Raw genomic sequence first — 23,393 nt, forward strand, 5'->3', positions numbered from 1 at the left:
GTGTTGCCCCTCTATCTCTCATTTCCTTTTCTGATCTTCAGTTTACTTACCCAATAAAATGGACTATGATTTGATCTCCTCTCCTCTCCACTGCAGACTGTGGACCCACCACAGCCCTAACAACATGGTAACCATGTCCTACAAAGTGTTCCTGGAGAAGCTGGGCCTGGAATCTAACAAGTGCAGGAAGCTTGTCCCGGAGCCTCCAAAGCTAGGTACCGTAGGGGTCTTATTGTATGATAGGAGGGCGTGATAACTCAAATGACTACAATCAGTTCATAAGGCACTCAAATAGCTGTTTAGAGACACACAGACCCGCAGACAAATATACACAGAGTTTCAACCATTAAGCTTACAGCCGAACACTTTAATCTGTCTTGGCTATGACTTATGACATCGTTTGTTTTACAGCGTTGGGCTGGCAAGAAATTAGTCCTCCAGACAAGATAAAACTGAGGAACAGAGCCTTGTCCCAGAATGCAACAGGAGATACACAGGAGATCCAAGGCCTGACTCAAGATGAGCTGCAGACGCTCTTCCTGGAAAAGGTAGAATAGTCAACTTTGATGGCATCATGATAAAGTATTGTGGCCAACTCAGTGGAGAAAATAGCATAACAGAGATTATCCACTAGCTAAACAATTGGCCAACTGCACAATGACCTTATCAAGGTCACTGTTGAAAAGTGAAAGCATCACATGATATGATTGGGAGGATACCATCTTTCCAGATTGGTTTAAGCTACGACAGTGTGTGTGTTTGCATTTTTGTGTGCGTGCATGCATGTGTTTGTACGCTCCTGCTTGTGTATGTGTGCATAGTTGTGTGTGTTTTATTCTTGTTTGTATGTCACCATCTGGCCCTGTTCCGTGCGTTATCCTCTTAGATGAGACAGAGAGAGGAAATTGGCTCTAAGTGGCGTGCTAGTATGCGTCGCGACAGAGGGAACACTTCTCATTAAAATGTTTGCCCAGAAAAATCTGCTCCTGAGTTAGTGTGTTAATCATGACTAATTTGTGGGAAGGCAGCAGCAGTGTAGTACTGCACATCATATGGGGGTGAGCCCCACGGCAACCACAGCGTTGACTCACTTCCTGTCATTAGTGTTGTGTGTCTACTCCCCAACGTAATGTGTGTGTGTGTGTTTCTCTGTTAGTTGTGTGTGAGCTGTACCCTAGTGTGGAGAGCACTGCAAGCGTTTGATGTCACCCACTCTGGACTGGTGTCACAGGAAGACCTGAGGGCCGTCCTCAGCAGCTTCCTGTTTCCCATGAGCCTCAGCACCTTCCAGAGCCTGACCTGCCGGTATGAAAGTGAACTCAGTGACACGGTTAACTTGACTACTATGCTCTCTTTCTGTTACCAATTCCCTGCTGGTGACTCTTATCAGCAGCTCACAACACTTTCCCATTTTATCTTGGTTAACCCAGAAAAATATTTGGTCAGATGCTTGATTGTGTTTACGTAGTTTGTCCACGAGAGATTATTTCAAATTCCCACTCCCCATCCCCCAGGAGCGGTGCCTGAGTCTAGCAGGGGAGCACTTCCTCTTCCTTTGTTTCCTTCACTGCTTTCTGACATTTCGTTATCCAGAGTCTCAATGTTAACAAGATGAATGTCTGTTTTGCATTTGTTGTGTGTTTGTTTGTTTGTGTGGTGTGTGCGCATGCTGTAGTTTTGGGGTGACAGCAACAGGGCCTGTCAAATGGAAACAGTTCCTGGGTCAGTTTCAAGGTCCAGTCACAGAGGAGGACCACACCACTCCTCAAACAGAGAGGTCAGCTATCTCTAACTACCACTCCCTGATCTGAATTCTATACAAGGAACATATTCCATACTAGGATATTCTATTATATATCTCTATTTCATGACATCTGGTTCTGGACTTCCAATACACCTTTCACTCACTATCGACCGTCCTCTCTCGCCATCTTTCCCAATCTCTCTCTCCTCCTCCTCCTGTCTCTCATAGGGTTCCAGAGCTACCTGACGCAGAGGAGGGCCATCGGAGTCTGACAGAGTTCTACCCTATACTGAAGAGAGCCTTTAAACAGTTGGACAGGGTAAGAGACAAGTCCTCACGAAGGAGTGGAACAAGGGACAGGAGAACTATAAGAACTAGCACAGTGTAAAAGATTTAGAGAAACACAGTACTTCAGCAGATTACAGATAGGCAGACTGTTCGATGCAGCTATTGATGTCCAGAAATGGAGTTACGTATGGCCACTAGTTACACACTCAGTCACCATATGTTCACTTGACAACCATGTGCGAAATCAACATCATCATGCCTCAAGTTCTATGTCCAGATGCTCAAATCACTCCACATCAGCCGTATGAAACGTGATAGTCACACTAAACTTTAGTGGAGAATATGTCTTCGATTGATTCACAGCGATGTTTGATGTTGATGGGCTACAGCAATACACAAAACAATCATTGCTGTCCAAGTTTGAGCGCGTGTGAAGCCTATCCCAGATATGAAATCAAAACATATCCGTCAGAAACTCCTCCTTTTATGGCACTAAAGAAAGAAAAACATCCCCCCCATCAACTGTTTTAATAATCAATTCTGTGGGTACTAGATCAAACATGGCGTCCACACACACCTCCCGCCAATAATTTGCTTTTCCAGACAGGCAGGTTGGAAGCCAGCCTGCATGTGTTTTAGACAGACTCTGGGGAGAAGTTGTGTTAAGCTAGGATGACGTACGCTGATGCACAATGTGTCTCTGTGTGATTCACCAACCATTATAAAGGTACTCCTGTTAAAAATGACACAAGGGCAACAGACGGCTGGCTAATGGTAAAATAACACTTTTACACAAGCCTCTGGCTGCTAATGTAAGAAGATCACTTTTGAACACCAACGTAGAGCAATTAATGTTTCCTAACTATTTTACACAAAAACACTTCACATTTCAAAACTGGGGCTTCAAGCACAAATGTAAAGGCAACTCCTACACCTATATCCTAAACGAGGAAGAGAACTCAAAGAGGGGGTGGCATGTCTCTCTACAGGGTAGGATAGGGAGGATCACCAGGGCAGACCTTCGTCAGGCTTTGGAAGTCCCCCAGTATAACCTGAGGGGTCCCCAGGGCTCCTGGTCCAGCCGCAGGGAGCCCCACACCCCCAGGCCCCGTCTGAGCCCAGCCCAGGTTAGAGAGCTCCTGATCCTGCTGGACCCAGAGCACACTGGGGTCATCACCCAGCCCAGCCTGGAGCTGCTCAAACCCAGGAGGGTGCACTCCTCCCCGGGGAGGGAGACACTACACACCCCTACTGGAGGATGGAAGGAGGAGATCATGGAGGATGTGGCTCAGGTACAGGAAGTTCAGTGTGTGTGTGTTTGTGTGTTGATGTGTTGGCACATGTTCATGTGTGTGTCTGTTGACTAAGGAGGAGCAGAGGGAGTTGAATGAGACTCAGTATCCACAGTGGATTGAAAAGGCACCCACGGCAGCAGACATATGGACTACCGTAAATAAACTGCAAAACACAACATAGCACAGAAAAAATGGCTGTTTTCACCCATTTTAGTATGATGAATAATGAAACATAGACATATACAGTTCCTCTCTGTTGTGTTGTGTGTGTATTGATGTTTGTATTGATGTGTGTATTGAAGGGTGTATTGTGGTGTGTGTCTGCAGGTGAAGGGCTTGCTGCGTGATAAGCTGAGTGTTCAGATAGGTTCCATGCTGGAGGCTTTAGGGGACTGTGACCCTCGAGAGACAGGATCTGTTCGCAATGAAGACCTGAGAAGGATCATACAATGTTACGGCCTGCCCCTCTCACACACACACTTCAACAAGTGAGCAACCAATCCCTCTTGTAGACACACACTTCAACAAGACTTAACATCCATCCTCCAAAAATTATGAAATATAAAAACGACTGATTACAATTTGAACTGGTGAATAGACGACTCTATAGGTAGATTTAAAAAAAAAAATGAATTGAAACTCCAATAATTTTGAAGAATACAAATTAAAATGTGCTACAAAAATCTATACATCCTTTGTAAAAATGTTAGCACACTTCATTACCTTCTAATTCTTACAGAACATAGAGGTTATACAGTGGCTTGCGGGTTTGTGGGTTTGTATCATTTGATTAACACAACATGCCTACCACTTTGAAGATGCAAAATATTTTTTATTGTAAAACAAACAAGAAATAAGACAAAAAAACGGAAAACGTGAGCGTGCATAACTATTCACCCCCCCAAAGTCAATACTTTGTAGAGCCACCTTTTACAGCAATTACAGCTGCTAGTCTCTTGGGGTATGTCTCTATAAGCTTGGCACATCTAGCCACTGGGATTTTTGCCCATTCTTCAAGGCAAAACAGCTCCAGCTCCTTCAAGTTGGATGGGTTCCGCTGGTGTACAGCAATCTTTAAGTCATACCACAGATTCTCAATTGGATTGAGGTCTAGGCTTTGACTAGGCCATTCCAAGACATTTACATGTTTTCCCTTAAACCACTCAAGTGTTTCTTTAGCAGTATGCTTAGGGTCATTGTCCTGCTGGAAGGTGAACCTCCGTCACAGTCTCAAATCTCTGGAAGACTGAAACAGGTTTCCCTCAATAATTTCCCTGTATTTATAGCCATCCATCATTCCTTCAATTCTGACCAGTTTCCCAGTCCCTGTCAATGAAAAACATCCCCACAGCATGATGCTGCCACCACCATGCTTCACTGTGGGGATGGTATTCTCGGGGTGATGAAAGGTGTTGAGTTTGCGCCAGACATAGTATTTTCCTTGATGGCCAAAAAGCTCAATGTTAGTCTCATCTGTCCAGAGTACCTTCTTCCATATGTTTAGGGAGTAGCCCACATGCCTTTTGGCAAACACCAAATGTGTTTGCTTATTTTTTTCTATAAGCAATGGCCTTTTCTGGCCACTCTTCCGTAAAGCTCAGGTCTGTGGTCCTATGGACAGATACTCCAATCTCCGCTGTGCAGCTTTGCAGCTCCTTCAGGGTTATCTTTGGTCTCTTTGTTGCCTTTCTGATTAATGCCCTCCTTGCCTGGTCTGTGAGTTTTGGCCCTCTCTTGGCAGGGTTGTTGTGGTGCTATATATGAACCATTTTTTAATAATGGATTTAATGGTGCTCCGTGGGATGCTCAAAGTTTCTGATATTTTTTATAACTCAACCCTGATCTGTACTTATCCACAACTTTGCCCCTGACCTGTTTGTAGAGCTCCTTGGTCTTCATGGTGCAGTTTGCTTGGTGGTACCCCTTGCTTAGTGGTGTTGCAGACTCTGGGGCCTTTCAGAATAGGTGTGTATATACAGTGCCTTGCGAAAGTATTCGGCCCCCTTGAACTTTGCGACCTTTTGCCACATTTCAGGCTTCAAACATAAAGATATAAAACTGTATTTTTTTGTGAAGAATCAACAACAAGTGGGACACAATCATGAAGTGGAACAACATTTATTGGATATTTCAAACTTTTTTAACAAATCAAAAACTGAAAAATTGGGCGTGCAAAATTATTCAGCCCCCTTAAGTTAATACTTAGCGCCACCTTTTGCTGCGATTACAGCTGTAAGTCGCTTGGGGTATGTCTCTATCAGTTTTGCACATCGAGAGACTGAAATGTTTTCCCATTCCTCCTTGCAAAACAGCTCGAGCTCAGTGAGGTTGGATGGAGAGCATTTGTGAACAGTAGTTTTCAGTTCTTTCCACAGATTCTCGATTGGATTCAGGTCTGGACTTTGACTTGGCCATTCTAACACCTGGATATGTTTATTTTTGAACCATTCCATTGTAGATTTTGCTTTATGTTTTGGATCATTGTCTTGTTGGAAGACAAATCTCCGTCCCAGTCTCAGGTCTTTTGCAGACTCCATCAGGTTTTCTTCCAGAATGGTCCTGTATTTGGCTCCATCCATCTTCCCATCAATTTTACCCATCTTCCTTGTCCCTGCTGAAGAAAAGCAGTCCCAAACCATGATGCTGCCACCACCATGTTTGACAGTGGGGATGGTGTATTCAGGGTGATGAGCTGTGTTGCTTTTACGCCAAACATAACATTTTGAATTGTTGCCAAAAAGTTCAATTTTGGTTTCATTTGACCAGAGCACCTTCTTCCACATGTTTGGTGTGTCTCCCAGGTGGCTTGTGGCAAACTTTAAACGTCACTTTTTATGGATATCTTTAAGAAATGGCTTTCTTCTTGCCACTCTTCCATAAAGGCCAGATTTGTGCAATATACGACTGATTGTTGTCCTATGGACAGAGTCTCCCACCTCAGCTGTAGATCTCTGCAGTTCATCCAGAGTGATCATGGGCCTCTTGGCTGCATCTCTGATCAGTCTTCTCCTTGTATGAGCTGAAAGTTTAGAGGGACGGCCAGGTCTTGGTAGATTTGCAGTGGTCTGATACTCCTTCCATTTCAATATTATCGCTTGCACAGTGCTCCTTGGGATGTTTAAAGCTTGGGAAATCTTTTAGTATCCAAATCCGGCTTTAAACTTCTTCACAACAGTATCTCGGACCTGCCTGGTGTGTTCCTTGTTCTTCATGATGCTCTCTGCGCTTTTAACGGACCTCTGAGACTATCACAGTGCAGGTGCATTTATACGGAGACTTGATTACACACAGGTGGATTGTATTTATCATCATTAGTCATTTAGGTCAACATTGGATCATTCAGAGATCCTCACTGAACTTCTGCAGAGAGTTTGCTGCACTGAAAGTAAAGGGGCTGAATAATTTTGCACGCCCAATTTTTCAGTTTTTGATTTGTTAAATAAGTTTGAAATATCCAATAAATGTCGTTCCACTTCATGATTGTGTCCCACTTGTTGTTGATTCTTCACAAAAAAATACAGTTTTATATCTTTATGTTTGAAGCCTGAAATGTGGCAAAAGGTCGCAAAGTTCAAGGGGGCCGAATACTTTCGCAAGGCACTGTACACTGAGATCATGTGACAGATCATGTGACACTTAGATTGAACACAGTTGGACTTTATTTAACTAATTATGTGACTTCTGATCTTATTTAGGGGCTTCATAGCAAAGGGGAGGGAATAAATATGCACGCACCACTTTTTAAATTTCTTTTAGAAGTTTTTGAAACAAGTTTTTTTTTTTCACTTCACCAATTTGGACTATGTTGTGTATGTCTATTACATGAAATCCAAATAAAAATCTATTAAAATGACAGGTTGTAATGCACCAAGGGGTATGAATACTTTTGCAAGCCACTGTATGTTGTTTGTTGTCCTGTGTACTCTAGGCTGTGTGAGGCTGGTTTAGACCCAGGGTCATGCAGGGTCAGGTACAGACAGTTCCTCAGGGCCCTGGGCCTGCCTACAGGAGAGACACAGACAGGCACTATACACTACCCCCGCAAGGGCTCTGGCAGGTATGGACAACAGAGGCAGAGAGATAGAATGGAGAAAGTGAGAGATAGAGGGAGAGAAAGGTGGTCAGACGGAGACACGGGGTCCATAATAACAAAGGGTAAAGTTAAGTAATAGAGGCGTTAGAGAGGAAGTGTCTTTTGTTCTAATGCAACATGTACTACATTTCTGACACCAACAGACTGAACTATCAAGCCCAGAATGCCTTGGTGAACAACAAGCCAGTGCGTTCCCCCAGCGCCACTGTGGGGGGTTCAAGGGTTCGCATGGTGGAGAACATTATGTTCAGGAAGCTCAAAGAGAGGCTGGACCACAGACATGTTAACCTCGATGACCATATCCGGGCAATGGCCAGAAGCTCAGACGGAATGCTGTCGTTGAGAGATCTAAAGAAGGTCAGAAGGTCAAAACAGTTGTGTATACTTGACCTCTACTTGACACCTGGTGTACTTGACCTCTGCTCTCTCAGGGCCTTGACAATAGTGTTCCTCTATGTGAGCCACAGTTTCTTTTTATGAAGATTATATCGCTATACAGTCATTATTATAAGTATCTTATCCGACACCTTTGTATAGGACATGCACCTTGTCCTAATGTAGTCCCAACCTATTTCCTTGTTATCAACATTCCCAGATACTGGATGACAGCTGGATCACTTTGGATGAGAAGCAGTTCCGCAAACTCAACGTATCGCTTGGTTTCAAAGACGGAAAAATGTCCTGTTCGGCTTTCCTGGATAAGTATGATGGTACGAGTCGAGTGTGAATCTTAACTTGCCATGGTCTAGAGACTCAGACTGATCTCTAAATTAGTGTCCTAGCAAGGGGAGATAAAGAGAGGGTCATTCCACTTGAAAACCCCTCAGAAATCCTCATCCCCTCCCCAACCAGCACCCCACCCACAGCGATCAAAGGCTACCCCCCTGCTTCCTGTGAAATGATGTCTCTGTTAGCACATGACTCATTGGGATTATAAATATAGTTTCATACAAGCTCTCCATCTCTCATTGGTACAGAGGAGAGGAGAGAGAAGCAGAATCCCTCTTATTGCTGACTGTTTGGGGTAATTATGAGCTTTGGAAGCAGAATGGAAGCAGCAGGGCACCACTCTAATTTGTATCCTCGATTTAATATATATTTTTTTACATTAAACAGAATCAGGACCTAAACTTAGACATGTTTGCAAAGTGCAACATTTGTGTTTTAAAGGATTTGGAGAGAAAAAGTGCCAAGATCCTATTTAGAAATGGGTCAGGCAGTTAAAGGACTACCGACGTCGACAGTTGTGAGGGGTTCTTTTTCTATGTGAAAAAAACACAAACGCCTAATCCGAGTGGAAATTATAACAACATTCTAATTTGTTGATGTCAATTTCAGACACTGAAATTGCATTACAGTGACCAGTAAATAACATAAAAGGGCATATTTTACACAAAAAGACAACAAAATGAAATGAATCCTTTAACCTTATCAATAAATATAAGAGGATAGTCTCCGTTATTAATTTTGTGCCTGACATTCTTCCTTTTTTCCTTTTGCAACTGGGAACATTAACATTTGACATGCCAAGTTGAATTCTTGGAAGTCAATAAAATAACAATAAGGACAACATTAAAGGAGTAATCTGCTGTTGTTGCATCCATTTTTGGAACTTATAAACTAATGACATGTACCCCTTGATTCTTGAAGAATATAAGTTATTACATACGTTTTTTGCAAGGGCTGCGTCTCAATCCACCACATCCACCACATCTGCGGTGGAAGGTGGCCAAGCTACAGCGATGTTTGTCAGACCATGAGACATCCCAAAAATCTGTCCTCTCACGAAAACGTCTGCAGCATCCTAACGGTTTGGCCTACAAACTATTATGACAACTTTACAGAAAGGGGAGACTCTGACTTGTTTGTAGGTAACCCATACATATAGAAGTATGGAGGTAGTTTTGTTCCAACATAAATAAGGGGTTAAATATGTGTCCCAAAATTTCCTGAGCTTTCTTATATCTCCTACAGTAGATATAGGGCCGACACTTCAAGACTTTATTCCTTATGATTTATTATTCAACTGTCTTTTTTGCCATTTATGAATGTGTTGTTCACTGCGGTTTAATGGGCTATAGTTGTAAAGACCAAACTCAATATTTAATCAAATAATTGTGTACATTTTGTTTTATACCTAAAGGGGTCCTAAAATTCAAAATCCAATAGCTAAATGATCCATGGTTTGACCATCCTAAAACAATTCCATATTTTAGCTTAGTAACCCCCCCAACGGCATAGACTTTTAGAGGTTAATGTCTCATGAGCTTCGTTCAACTGCCATACCCCATCACAACCCCAAATCTAAGCTTGTTTTACGCCAATGTTTGTAAACAAAGCAAATGTAAACAACCTGTATAGCTTCAAAACATTGGTTACAATCAGTCCTTGCATCCATAGCTTTGTCTGTCCATTTGAGAGTGGTCCGAAACAGTGACGGGAAACTTTTATTGTTATTGTTTCTACTCCGGATTTCCCTTTAAAGTGACAAATGTAAAGGTCCAATGCAGCTGTTTTTATCTCAATATCAAATCATTTCTAGGTAACAATGAAGTACTTAACTGTGATTGTTTTCAGTTAAAAGTGCCAAAAAGAAACAAAAATATACTGAACAAAAATATAAACGCAACATGTAAGGTGTCGGTCCCATGAGCTGAAATAAAAGATCCCAGAAATGTTTCATACACACAAAATGCTTATTTCTCTAAAATGTGCACAAATTTGTTTACGTCCCTGTCAGTGAGCATTTCTCCTTTGCCAAGATAATCCATCCACCTGACAGGTTTGGCATATCAAGAAGCTGATTAAACAGCATGGTCATTACACAGGTAAAACTTGTGCTGAGGACAATAAAAGTCCACTCTAAAATGTGCAGTTTTGTCACACAACACAATGCCACAGACATCTCAAGTTTTGAAGGAGGGTGTTTTTGGCATGTTGACTGCAGGAATGTCCACCAGAACTGTTGCTAGAGAATTGAATGTTAATTTTTCTACCATAAGCCGCTTCCAATGTCATTTTAGAGCATTTGGCAGTACATCCAACTGGCCTCACAACTGCAGACCACGTGTAACCATGCTAGCCCAGGACCTCCACATTTGGCTTCTTCACCTGCGGGCTCATCTGAGACCAGCCACCCGGACAGCTGATGAAACTGTGTGTTTTCACAACCAAAGAATTTCTGCACAAACTGTCGGAAACCATCTCAGGGAAGCTTATCTGCGTGCTCATCGTCCTCACCAGAGTGACTGCAGTAACCAAATTCAATGGGCAAATGCTCACCTTCGCTGGCCACTGGCACGCTGGAGAAGTGTACTCTTCATGGATGAATCCCAGTTTAAACTGTACCGGGCAGATAGCGTCGTGTGGGCGAGTGGTTTGCTGATGTCTACAATGTGAACAGAGTGCCTCATGATGGCAGTGGGGTTATGGTATGGACAGGCATAAGCTACAGGCAACAAACACAATTGCATTTTATCGATGACAATTTGAATGCACAGAGATACTGTGATGAGATCCTGAGACCCATTGTCGTGCCATTCATCCGCGGCCATCACTTCGTGTTTCAGCATGATATTGCACAGCCCCATGTCGCAAGGATCTGTACACAGTTCCTGGAAGCTGAAAATGGATTGGCCTGCATACTCACCAGACATTTTACCCATTGAGCATGTTTGGGATGCTCTGGATTGGCATGACAGCATGTTCCAGTTCCCACCAAAATCGAGCAACTTCTCACAGCTATTGAAGAGGAGTGGGACAGCATTCCACAGGCCACAATCAACAGCCTAATCAACTCTATGTGAAAGATATGTGTCGCTCTGCATGAAGCAAACGGTGGTCACACCAGATACTGACTGGTGTCTGTAAAATCCATAGATTAGGGAATAATAAATGTATTTCAATTGACTGATTTCCTTATATTGAACTGTAACTCAGTAAAATCTTAGACATTATTGCATCTTGCGTTTATATTTTTTTCAAAGAAACTACTTCATAGCAAAGAGCAATTTCTCAAGCAAAAACTTTGTTACGATTGTCTGGGAGAGGGGAGGGGAAAACTGAAAACTCTCTTTCTTATTGGGCTATTAACTAATTTACCACTTGGTGATGTCACCAGGCAAGCCAAAACTCCCTCTTACCAAAACAGGCCCTTACACTAAAGGTCATCATCATTTTCACAATTTTACAGTATTATTTCAACTTCATAGTGTGTAAATATATATAAATCACAGGCAAATCCCATTTTTGACTGCACTGGGCCTTTAAAATCCAACCCTTTCATCCAACCAAATCACAGTTTAATTGTGTTTTTTAAAAGAGCACCAGGCCAGAGAGCAGAACCAGGCCTCGGGGGGTAACCATGGTAACCTGCGGGCTAAGCCACGCCTCCTGACAGCGGAGGACTGCCTCGGTGTGATCAAAGAGAAGATCGAAAACATCCACGGGGTGAGAGAGAGGGACCGTCCACGCCCACTACACAACTCCACACTCCATTACCTCTGGGATCAATTGTTTTGATCAATATACACATTCTATACTGCACACACAAGCACCTAGTACTGACAGGATAAGACGACAAGGGGTTGGGATACTAACCCTCACAGACACCCTTTAAAGTCAGTTGAAAAAGAATGCATAATGCCAAAGCCCAAATCCAAGCCTAGCGCTAAAACGTGTAGCAAAACAATACACGTTCCATACATATTTACAGCCAATCAATATACACAGCCAATCACCATGTCATCATCATCTTCTCTGTCCAATCAGGACATCCTGTCAGCGTTCCGTGTGATGGATCAGAACTGTGACAGGGTGGTGGACAGGCATGACTTCAGAGAGCTGTATGACAGTCTGGGCCTGGTCACCAAGGAGAGGGAGTACCAGCGCCTGCTGCAGCTGCTGGGCCTGCAGCCTGGAGCCAACCTCAACTACCCAGAGTTCTTCACCCTCGTCCAATCCAGCGGCAAGACCCGCAAGCAGAATTTCAAGCCAGCCAATGGGTGAGTAGGGTCTTGTGGAAGTGTGTGTGTGAGGTTAGACAGGATTCATATGTAAATGTCACTGAGGTGTTTCTGTGTGTGTTCTTGATGCTGTTCAAACAGGCCAGACCAACTGCATGACCACCTGGTGTCCAACGCACGCCACAGATGGACTGCTATGTCAAAGGTCAGTCTGGTTTAACTCATACCTCTACCCTGAAGCTCAAGTCTCAAAGAGGATAATGTGTATGTTAACATGTGAGAGGAACCCCATTACAAGTTATGTTACCTCCTCCAGGTGATTTGTCGTTTTGATGAAGATGGTCAGTGTCTGGTCTTTAAGAAGGACCTCAGGAGTCTCCTCTATACCTACGACCTCCCCATCAGTCCTGATGAGTTTGAGGAACTGTGGACCAGGTGTGCGATATTAGAGTGCGGTAGAACACGACAACCCAATCCTAACTTGAGATCTGTTTTGTGTAAATCATTCAACGTTATCAATACGGAGCTGTGATTTGTCCGAACACTGTTCCACTGACAGGTATGATGGAGAAGGGCGTGGCTACCTCACCTGTGCTGCGTTCCTGGAGAAGCTGGGCGTGGCTCAACAGGAGGTGGGACATGTGAGGAAGGATGCAGACACCACTCCCACAGATGGTCTCCCTGCAGGGGCTACGCTTCAGGACGTTGAGTGAGTGAAGTGTGATTAACTAAATTAATTAGTGCAATTACTAATTAAATTCTATAGAATACGCTTCTAGAGTTAAGCATGCGTCTGAGCTTTGGCCAAAGGAGTGATCAATAATAACTATGTGTGTGCTGTGTATTTGACCATCCAGGCGCTTGGTGCAGGGTAACTGTGAGGGGTTGAGCAGTGCTCTGACCCGCCTGGATAAGAAGAGAGAGGGCCTAGTCAGGGTGGAGGACCTACAGAGTCTGCTCCAGAGATACAACTGTCCCCTACACAGACACCAGCTCACCCACCTCTTACACACGTAAATAACTCTCATTATAAAGACCTCTCCATTCCTTCATATAGCTAACACACCTTAATAATGATCAAACTACTGGGTTATAATCAATCTATCTATCTTCGTCGTGGTCCTGGAAAAATCTTGTATCTCATTTTTTGCCAATGTTATTTCAACAAAATAATAATAATACACAAATTGTTCTGTGAACGTTTCCTGACTCTAGGACTAATAAAAGTAATGCCTTGTGAACTACACCTGAAAATAAACCATTTTTAATTCCCTGAAAAGTTTCCAGGAAGCAGAAGCATTTACTGATGTTGAATACTGTTGAAGAGATGTTGAACTGATGTTGAGTACTGTTAAACTGATGTTAAACGGATGTTTGTAACTGCTGAATACGTAGACACTTTTGTCTCCTCTAAATTTTAGACTCAAGGTTCCAATGGACAGTGAGGACAGGACGTTGTCATACGTGGACTTCCTGAAGGCGTTTGACCACGTGCCAGGGAAGGGGTGTGAGCACCCCCCTAGGCCCTGTGGATCCCCTGACCCAGCCGAGAGTCTGGAGTGGCTCAGTCCTGAAAGAGCTGCTGGTAGGATACGGGAACTGGTCACTGCATCGATGGATATACTCCACAAGGTTAGGCCTCTCCCGACACTCTGTCCCTCTTCTTCCCTGGCTCTCATTGTGAAGACCAACAACGTATACAATTAACATCAATTTGTTTTAGCTACTTACAGTAATAAACTATTTAAATTGTAACAATTGAACTGTGCTTTTTAATATGCATTAAGACTGAGGGAGGTCCTTCTACTTGTGTAAGCTCAGACATGCTCTCGTCTGGTCAGCCACACCTACTCCTACTCACCTGTCTCTCCGTCTGGTCTCTCAGGCCTTCTCTGCCTTCGACAGGAATGGGAACGGGACAGTCACCCCTCTGGAGTTCCGGCGGGTGCTGGACCATTTTTGTGCCCGCCTCTCGGACCCCCAGTTCAGATTCCTGCTCGACAGAATGAAGCTGGACTGGGAGAACCACACGGTGTACTGGAGAGACTTCCTCAACCAGTTCAACCTATGCAACCTGGACGTGTGTGATTGGGTCTGTGTGTGTGTGGTGGGGGGTCCGTACTCTGTTTATACGTAGGCCTGTGCATGTGCATTATGCATCTGTTTTTATTTGTTGCGTGTGTCTGCATCTGTGTGTGCAGACCCCTGAGGATTGGTCAGACAGAGTGGGTAAGGCAGGTTTCCCCGCCCAGCCCCAGCCTCTGCCAATCAGTGAGGAAGTTGTCTCCGCCTGCCTGTACACCATCACCAAGGAGATAGTGGACTTAGAACACACCCATAATGACACCATCTCTAAAGAGGACTTCAGAATGATGTGTGACCGCCATTTCATGAGGCTCACCAGTGACCAGGTAAGCTGACAGGGTCCTGTCTCAATAGGGTCATACAGTATAGCTTTTTACATATATTTTTATTAATTTAAACTCTTACAAAAACAATTACTAGGCACAATTCATTATACTCTATCAATGGGTTGGCATGCAGAAACAACAGGAATAGGCATACGTGCATGTGTGTAAATTAGATTTTTCCCAATTTTTTTATGCATTTGCCAGCCAAGTTCTCCTTAGTTATTAATTATTGCAATCAAAAACAAATGTGTATGTGTTGATAATTATTGACTACTTATAGAGAACGTTAGTCATCCGTGAAGTTCATTAAGCTTGTGTGTAAATGTGAGTGTGTGTCTGTGTGAATATCAGTTTGAAAATGTGGGATATGATGTGTGTGTGTGTGTACTAAACGTGTAATTCCTCTCTCTCCTCAGTTCGAGAGGGTGTGGGAGAAGCTGCCAGTGAATGTGCTGGGGGATCTGGAGTACAGGGAGTTCCTGAAGCACGCCAGTGGAGCTGTTGCGATAAGGGACAAGACCACAGACCCAGAGGACATCAGTCCCCTGAAATCTGCATCACCACCATCCCCTGGGCTCATAGATATGTCACCATCACCACCATCCCCTGGGGCCATATATAGGATGTCATCCTCCCCACCAACTCTACAGAGACCAAAGACTACAGGCAGCAACCTCCAACCCTCAAAGGTACAGGATCTCTCTATACATGATGCTTATCAGTTTACTTATATATCTCCATCTTTGTATTTGATAGTCCACAGTTCTAAGTAGCGTTACAGAAGCCATGCCAGTTAGACCTATAAGCTCCTGGGAGTGACCAAAATCTAACTAGGATGGCATCCAAGTCATAATTACAATATCTTATCTCTTCTAATCTGGGACTGAAAGTAACACACATTATCAATCCCCCTGTCCTTGTCCCCCTCCCCCCAGTCGGAGGTGGGTGTGTCCAGCAGGGCCAGACGTCCGTCCACGGCTGGGAGAGAGAAGGAGGGCCCCCTGGTGGACTGTGAGGAGGTGGAGAGGAGGCTGAAGGGGGAGGTGCAGCGCTGCTGGAGGGACATTCAGAGGAGGTGCAGGGAGGAGGACAGAGAGAGAGACGGAGAGATCAGCACACGCTGCTTCCTGGGTAAAATGACCAATCACAGAGTGACATACGTACAGTGCAGCGCCTGATTCGTTATCCCCAGTCAATCATTATTTTAAGTAACTTCAATTCAGAATCCACCTCAAAACCATTTGATCAAAATCACTTCCATACCTGACTGTGTGTGTGTGTGTGTGTGACAGACATCCTGCAAAGCCTCAATGTCAGTGTGACCCAGAAGGAGCTTGATCGTCTGGCCGTAAAGTTCGACATGAGGGACAGTGGGCGCGTGTCATATCTTGACTTCCTACGTCACTTCCTCCTCAACTTGAAACCGCCAGCAGTCAGACAGCCCTTTGAGCGGCCCAAACTACCTCTCCCCATTACACCGGTACTGTTTACCCCTGTTTAACTACCTCTCCCCACTACACCGGTACTGTCCACCCCTGTTTAACTACCTCTCCCCACTACACCGGTACTGTCCACCCCTGTTTAACTACCTCTCCCCACTACACCGGTACTGTACACCCCTGTTTAACTACCTCTCCCCACTACACCGGTACTGTCCACCCCTGTTTAACTACCTCTCCCCACTACACCGGTACTGTCCACCCCTGTTTAACTACCTCTCCCCACTACACCGGTACTGTTTACCCCTGTTTAACTACCTCTCCCCACTACACCGGTACTGTACACCCCTGTTTAACTACCTCTCCCCACTACACCGGTACTGTACACCCCTGTTTAACTACCTCTCCCTACTACACCGGTACTGTCCACCCCTGTTTAACTACCTCTCCCCACTACACCGGTACTGTACACCCCTGTTTAACTACCTCTCCCTACTACACCGGTCCTGTCCACCCCTGTTTAACTACCTCTCCCCACTACACCGGTACTGTTTACCCCTGTTTAACTACCTCTCCCCACTACACCGGTACTGTACACCCCTGTTTAACTACCTCTCCCCACTACACCGGTACTGTACACCCCTGTTTAACTACCTCTCCCCACTACACCGGTACTGTACACCCCTGTTTAACTACCTCTACCTACTACACCGGTACTGTCCACCCCTGTTTAACTACCTCTCCCTACTACACCGGTACTGTCCACCCCTGTTTAACTACCTCTCCCCACTACACCGGTACTGTACACCCGTTTAACTACCGCTCCCTACTACACCGGTACTGTTTACCCCTGTTTAACTACCTCTCCCCACTACACCGGTACTGTCCACACCTGTTTAACTACCTCTCCCCACTACACCGGTACTGTACACCCCTGTTTAACTACCTCTCCCCACTACACCGGTACTGTACACCCCTGTTTAACTACCTCTCCCTACTACACCGGTACTGTCCACCCCTGTTTAACTACCTCTCCCTACTACACCGGTACTGTCCACCCCTGTTTAACTACCTCTCCCCACTACACCGGTACTGTCCACCCCTGTTTAACTACCTCTCCCCACTACTGTACACCCCTGTTTTACTTACTGTCAATATGGGACAGAGTGCTGTATGAACATAAATGTTTTTACTGCAGAAACTGTGGTAAATTAGTATTTGGGGTGAGAGAGAAAACATATTTTATCTTGCTCTTTTCTCATACTACTCTTTTTTCCTCTCCCTCTGGTCCATTATTGACTCATTAACTATCACTTTCAATGGGGAGGGGGTCTGTGACGTAAAACGAGGGGGCGGTGGGTTGCCAGATTGTGTATACTCAACGGGGACCTCTCCCACCCTCGGGCTCTCTGCTGTCTCCTCCTTGACAACAGTACTTGTGAAGTTTGGTGATTTGTGTGCTTTTGGCACAATGAGGTATGTTAATAAAAGCTTCGAAAAATGACACACGGGTGGCCAGGTTGGAGAAGATCCCCCCCGGGCTACTAAACATTAGCATTAAGCAGGGCCCCAAGCCTCACCAGAGTGAGTGGGTGAGAGCTTGTCTGGCAACCTGCGAGATGCAAACCATCCAAACCCCCTCTCGTACTGGCTTTGGTTCACAATTATAACTCTCATTATCTCCTAACCAAACCAACCATCTGTGTTATAAATCACAGACCTAGCCTGACGAATCGCACTGTCGTCCGCCACACACTTTAGTCTGAGACTCTGCCATCGTTAAAGTTGTTTGTGGTGACGAGGGGCGTTGTACAAAACAACTTTATCAGCGATTGGATCGTCTCTAACAAATTCAAATCAGAGAATCAAAGCCAATGACGGATTTTTTCAAACCGCCGCTGTACCCATGTGTGTTCCGGCTCTGGCCAAACCCATCGGTTTCTGGACCATTCAGATGGCCGCGAATGTGTTGGCATTCGGTTAAGGGTCGGAGAGGTACTCAGATCCAGACTCACTGCGGAGAGGAAACTAACGTCCGTGGGTGTGGCGCAACGTTTGGCCAGAGCAAGGAGTCTGGGTAGCCAGGCAACCAGAGACCCCCTGCGTGCTTCATGCTGGAACGGTCTTTCAGAACAAGTTCATAAAGACTGCTACTTTAGAGTAGCAGAGTTAAACTCATCATGTAAGGTGTACAAAATAGCGATATGATTGGAATGATTACATCCATGCAATTGTCTTTAAGTGTTTGTTAACGCTGTTCTGTCATCTCTGGTCTTCTCTGGTCCGGTGTGGTCCTGATGCGGTCTGGTTGTGGTTCCCTTGCGATCCAGATGAGTGGGGGTGTTCTCAGTAGACAGTGTGTGGAAGCCATGCTGAGGCTCTATGGCCCGGTCCAGCAGTTCTGGCGCTCCTTGAGGCAAAACTTTGTTACCTTCGACCACAACCGCAGTGGCAAAATCTCTATCAAGGAATTCAGAAAGGTATAGTCCAACAATCTACTGTTTGACCATTATTTAAAAAAGCTGTTAACTAATAACACGTCACGCACGTGACAGTCACACACACACCAGATAATCCTGATTGTGTATTTCTACAGGTACTAAGGCAGTTCAGAGTGAACCTATCTGAGGAGGAATTCTTCCACCTCACCTCTTTCTTTGACAAGAACACTACGGGGAAGATCTCCTACAATGACTTCCTACAGGGCTTCCTACACTGACCTCTAACCTCTGCCCTCTAACTATGGCCCTACTGTAGGCTCCTGTGAAGGTTTAGCTAGTGATCACTGATAAATCAGTCCATATTGATCACTATAATTGCACTGCACCACTGAGTGAAGGAGGGATACACAGAATTATTACAAAATCATATCATGTAAATTAAAACATATTAAGTGATGTATTATATAAAATATGCATTTGAGGGTTTTCTCCCAATATCTTCCCCTGGCATGTCTACATCTTTTTCTCCCTCTAGCATACCGATTTATCTCTCCGCTGTATGACTTTATGATACTGATTGCTTTCCGAACCAAACCCAACCAAATAAAGTGCTTTTGAATGATGTACGGATGCTGCAACACGCAGGGGGACTGTCTTTGTTCCCATCTGACGGGAAACGAAATGGATGACAAAGAGAAGGAGAGGGCGTTTGTCATTCATGAGATAGACGGCATCACCGTTGCAAGACAGAACCCAGAGAGAGAGAGATCATTATCTAAATAATCTACAGAAAGATGGAGAGAGAGTGAACAACCGAAAGGGCCAATGGAGATGGAGTGTGAGACCATGGAAAGATAGAGGGAGGGATAGAAGGAAAATAAAGAGAGAGAGGAGATGGGAGTCTATATGATAGGTACTGTATTAATGGTGTAAAGCGAAAAGCCATCCGCAAATAAATTACCCCATCTCCTCCGGGATTACTAATGTAATTATTTGAACGAGGGTTCTCATTAGAATGTGCAGAGGTGTGGAAGAACCAAGCTATCAAATGAGAGATGAGGAACCCAGGTTTAGACACTGGAAATTAACTCTGGTCCCGGCTCACATAATTGATATGAGACACAGATACGTTTGATTGGTGCAAAAGAGCCAAGCTAAAAGAGAAACAATCACCACACTTTTTTTTGCCACAGAACAAAAGAAAAGAAAGGAGGAAAACTTACACAAAGAAAGAGTGTGGGGAAGAAAAGGAGGGATGATCCATTGGTCACAGATAAGGTTTAATTCAATTTGTGTAGATAATCTCTCAGAAAACCAGAAGCAGGTAGTTTTAAGAAAGGTATTTTACATTTACAGAGTTGTCTCCAGGGGCAACACATTATACAATACCATTCTAAAATGGTTGGATTTTTCTTCTTTTCACATTAAATAATATTGTACATCATTAAAGCAATAAAAAAAATCCCAATAGTTAGTATATCCCAAACAATGGTAACAACGATATACAATTCAAGCAGATTGTCATCAGAAGTTATTAGATTCAGAACAGCATGCCCCAAGGAACGAACAAGAAATACAACGGCAAACATGTTGAGTTTTCAAAGAAAACAGGAAATACAGAATACAGCTATTGAGGCACAGTGCATAAAAAGTGAGACATTTCAAAGTTATGGTTGAAAGAGAATAGTAAAAAATGCCCCAAAACAAACAGACATTTCCCCCTACAGAAACCTTTCAAAGAAAAGAAGATGATACAGACACTGACTCCCCCCCTCGTTTAAGCATGTTCTCAGAATGCTTACCCCCTGGCCCTATCCACACGCACACAGGTATACGCACACATACAGTATTCACACACACTTATCTGTAAACATTCTATCCTAGTCTTTGTATTCCTACAACAGCCCACTAGTCTGCCCCATTAAGACATAACCCAGCTAGCACAATGTGCAGAACAGCAGTGAAACACCAGTGTGAATAAAACGTAGCCAGAGGGGATGTTCATATATAATGTCTGAGAGCAGAGAGATCAAACAGGGATGTAGTCTTGTTATGCTAACCACACTTTGAGCTCAGCCAAAGACTTTGGCTGCCAAACGAGCAGAGGAAGGACGCTCATTCACAAGTGCTTCAGAAAGATAAAAAATGAACCCTTTTTACGCAGACAACTGCTTGACAACATGAAAGAGTTAATAATAGCTACACGGGTTGTCTGATAACCCCGTGCACTCAAAAAAAGTATATTTAATTTAGAGCTGTTTAAATAGTGGCCAGAACACATGTTGGGTTATTTTGGCAAAGCCAGTTGGGTTGCATGAATGACCCAACATGTTGGGTTGTTGGGATTACCCAAACATGGGTTAATGTAACCATCACTTGGGTATTTTTTACTCTCATGCTGGGGTGACCTAGCATCTGGGTCTTTTTTAACGTAACCCTTAGGTTATTTTCAGGAGGCGTGGTTTATTAGGGGCGTGGTTTTCAGCTAGATCTTATTGGCCACCCGTGAGAGTAAATGTCATTCCTGTACATCATTTTAAACATACATACTGCAAATTTAAATGTCAATAACATGTTTTTCACACATTCTTTTGTAATGTTAAGATTATTTATTATAAGGTATACCATCTTACTGCCTAATAAGGTATACCACCTTTTCTTTTTTAACAACACACACACACATATTTAACAACATTTGAAATAATCCTTGATTGCTAACATGTTTTTACAATGACAGGTGATGTAGATTTACAGTTCCAACTTCTTGATCAGTTACTGTACATTAGGCCTACACCTCATCGTCATCCACTAAGAGTTCAACGTTCATTCCCATGATACATCTCTCGCAGAAAGGGCACCATGGAGCAGCGAGAACATTCCAGACACCGCTGCTTCTGTACAGGGTCGGGAGCGAACACATTTGCCAATCTGCTCTGTTGGTTATTACGTATTTCCAGTATTCCGTACTCGGAATCAAAATCTTGCAGGCTTCCCGGCCGGTGACCTCGGAAATAAACTTGTCAGGATCACGGCACATGAGCCAGAGATGAGAGGATGAGCTGATTACACATGCAACGAAGGATGGAGGGGGGAAGAAGAGGGGGGAAAAACAGAAGAAGGGAAGAGGGGAAGAAAAGAGATCCCTCTCCCCTGGTTAAGAGGCTTACTGAGAGTTGTAATGAGACCCAGGGGAGTGGTGTCAACACGTTTGACACCTATACTCACACACAGCCCGTGGCAGAGACCTCCTGCTGCCCTCACACACACTTTGATCTCACACACACACACACACACACAAACCACCATGCCCAAGGCCTGAGAGAAAGAGAGAGAGAGAGAGAGAGAGAGAGAGAGAGAGAGAGAGAGAGTGAAACTAGAGGTGCAGAGAAAAAGAGGGATCAAGAGAAAAAGGGATGAGGGGAGAGCAGTGTTTTAATCTGCAGTGCAGGAAGTGTGATATCAAAGTACTGTCAGGGGTATCCTTTCTGTGCTGGCAAACGGCTCCACAAAGTCAAAAATGGACATTGGGTTAATGTTCTGATACCCTACTGGTAAATGTTCAATCACTCCCCAGCGAAGGTCTCAAATGAAGGGTGGACCACAATGTCACAATGTCAAAACGTCACCACTGAGCAACTTCCACTGGTGACTTAACAGTCCTCTATGAGGAACAAGAGAGAATGAGAGTTATCCAGTGTCTTCTTCTGAGAGAAAGACTGTGAGTTCAAACAGTGACACAGGAGACACTGTTCCCCCTGTCCTCTTCTCTATCTGATAGCCAGGTCAGATTGTCAGTGCAGTAGAAGTGCAACAGAACTGACATGTTCATATGAGGCATCTGGGGTCTGTCTTTTGCCTTACTTTACAGTTTGTAAGAGCTTTTGTTGAAATAAAGGAATGACAGTACATAAAATAACATGAATGGATTTGCTAAGTGAGGATTTGCAATGGCGCCTGTTTATTTAGACACACACATCGTCCATCACTTGGGCATGTGTGTGTGTTGTGCCACACACACACACACACACACACACACACACACACACACACACACACACACACACACACACACACACACACACACACACACACACACACACACACACACACACACACCATCCATTAGAGCCTTGAATATATACAGTACACCACCACACCTGCCCTTCACCCTCACCTACCTGCCTTCCCACCACCAGGCTCCTGATTGGAGGGGGGCTCAGCAGGGCGGAGCTTCTCTAGTCATGTGGTCCTGGTGGGATTGGGTAGGTCGAAGACGATGGGCGGGTTCATGGGCTGGAAGTTGACGGTGCAGGCCGAGGCGTTGACGAACGTGGTGGTGCCGTCAGTCATCATACCATAACCTGGAGGAGGTAGAGGAGAGAGGAAGGGAGACGACTGTTAGAGAGGGAGAGAAAGACAGACTGTGACAGTAACACTCATTTGTTCATTTACTTCTTTACACTCTCTCTACATTTCCCTTTATTGACAGAACTAGCCACATCTAACTCTGATAGCGGCGACTGCATCTCGTTTAACATGGAGCAAATGTTTTACAGGTGAGATACTTTCTGCTTTTTCGATCACTCAGAATGAACTGGTCTGATGTAGAGAATTTGTGACAAATGACAAAAGATACAATTCCTTTTCTCTCCCTTCTTCCATGCTCCCAATCTATCTCAGTCACTCAGATCCACACGCAGGGCTAAATACGGCCTGTT

At 44.3% G+C, this 23,393-nt stretch overlaps 2 protein-coding genes across 3 annotated transcripts in view; one reads left to right on the forward strand and one right to left on the reverse strand.

The window, feature by feature from the left end:
• efcab6 (EF-hand calcium binding domain 6) overlaps nucleotides 1-19,400 on the forward strand; it is a 31,690-nt gene extending 12,290 nt beyond the window's left edge. Inside the window, exons 6-29 of the mRNA XM_031798161.1 lie at nucleotides 97-215; nucleotides 412-548; nucleotides 1,157-1,305; nucleotides 1,676-1,777; nucleotides 1,973-2,063; nucleotides 3,022-3,324; nucleotides 3,401-3,481; nucleotides 3,655-3,815; nucleotides 7,564-7,777; nucleotides 8,016-8,130; nucleotides 11,742-11,869; nucleotides 12,191-12,423; nucleotides 12,526-12,589; nucleotides 12,701-12,819; nucleotides 12,944-13,093; nucleotides 13,242-13,397; nucleotides 13,806-14,016; nucleotides 14,270-14,476; nucleotides 14,586-14,795; nucleotides 15,212-15,484; nucleotides 15,731-15,926; nucleotides 16,088-16,275; nucleotides 18,565-18,714; nucleotides 18,831-19,400. Coding sequence (XP_031654021.1) covers nucleotides 97-215; nucleotides 412-548; nucleotides 1,157-1,305; nucleotides 1,676-1,777; nucleotides 1,973-2,063; nucleotides 3,022-3,324; nucleotides 3,401-3,481; nucleotides 3,655-3,815; nucleotides 7,564-7,777; nucleotides 8,016-8,130; nucleotides 11,742-11,869; nucleotides 12,191-12,423; nucleotides 12,526-12,589; nucleotides 12,701-12,819; nucleotides 12,944-13,093; nucleotides 13,242-13,397; nucleotides 13,806-14,016; nucleotides 14,270-14,476; nucleotides 14,586-14,795; nucleotides 15,212-15,484; nucleotides 15,731-15,926; nucleotides 16,088-16,275; nucleotides 18,565-18,714; nucleotides 18,831-18,953 — 3,880 coding nt within the window. The 3' untranslated portion in view covers nucleotides 18,954-19,400. The remainder of the gene's footprint in view (nucleotides 1-96; nucleotides 216-411; nucleotides 549-1,156; nucleotides 1,306-1,675; nucleotides 1,778-1,972; nucleotides 2,064-3,021; nucleotides 3,325-3,400; nucleotides 3,482-3,654; nucleotides 3,816-7,563; nucleotides 7,778-8,015; nucleotides 8,131-11,741; nucleotides 11,870-12,190; nucleotides 12,424-12,525; nucleotides 12,590-12,700; nucleotides 12,820-12,943; nucleotides 13,094-13,241; nucleotides 13,398-13,805; nucleotides 14,017-14,269; nucleotides 14,477-14,585; nucleotides 14,796-15,211; nucleotides 15,485-15,730; nucleotides 15,927-16,087; nucleotides 16,276-18,564; nucleotides 18,715-18,830) is intronic.
• Nucleotides 19,401-19,934: 534 nt separating this feature from the next.
• The window catches only part of mpped1 (metallophosphoesterase domain containing 1), a 38,947-nt gene continuing 35,488 nt past the window's right edge, over nucleotides 19,935-23,393 (reverse strand). The window contains exons 7-8 of one of the 2 annotated variants that reach the window (XR_004204278.1): nucleotides 22,854-23,036; nucleotides 19,935-22,336 (exon numbers count right to left, since the gene is read on the reverse strand). Coding sequence is in view for 1 of the 2 variants with exons in the window: in XM_031798162.1 (XP_031654022.1) it covers nucleotides 22,915-23,036 (122 nt within the window). In the remaining variant the exon portion in view is untranslated. Of the gene's footprint in view, nucleotides 23,037-23,393 lie in introns of both variants that reach the window. The other variant, XM_031798162.1, reaches the window with a different exon arrangement.

Source organism: Oncorhynchus kisutch, linkage group LG19, assembly GCF_002021735.2.
Source record: "Oncorhynchus kisutch isolate 150728-3 linkage group LG19, Okis_V2, whole genome shotgun sequence".
NCBI lineage: Eukaryota > Metazoa > Chordata > Actinopteri > Salmoniformes > Salmonidae > Oncorhynchus > Oncorhynchus kisutch.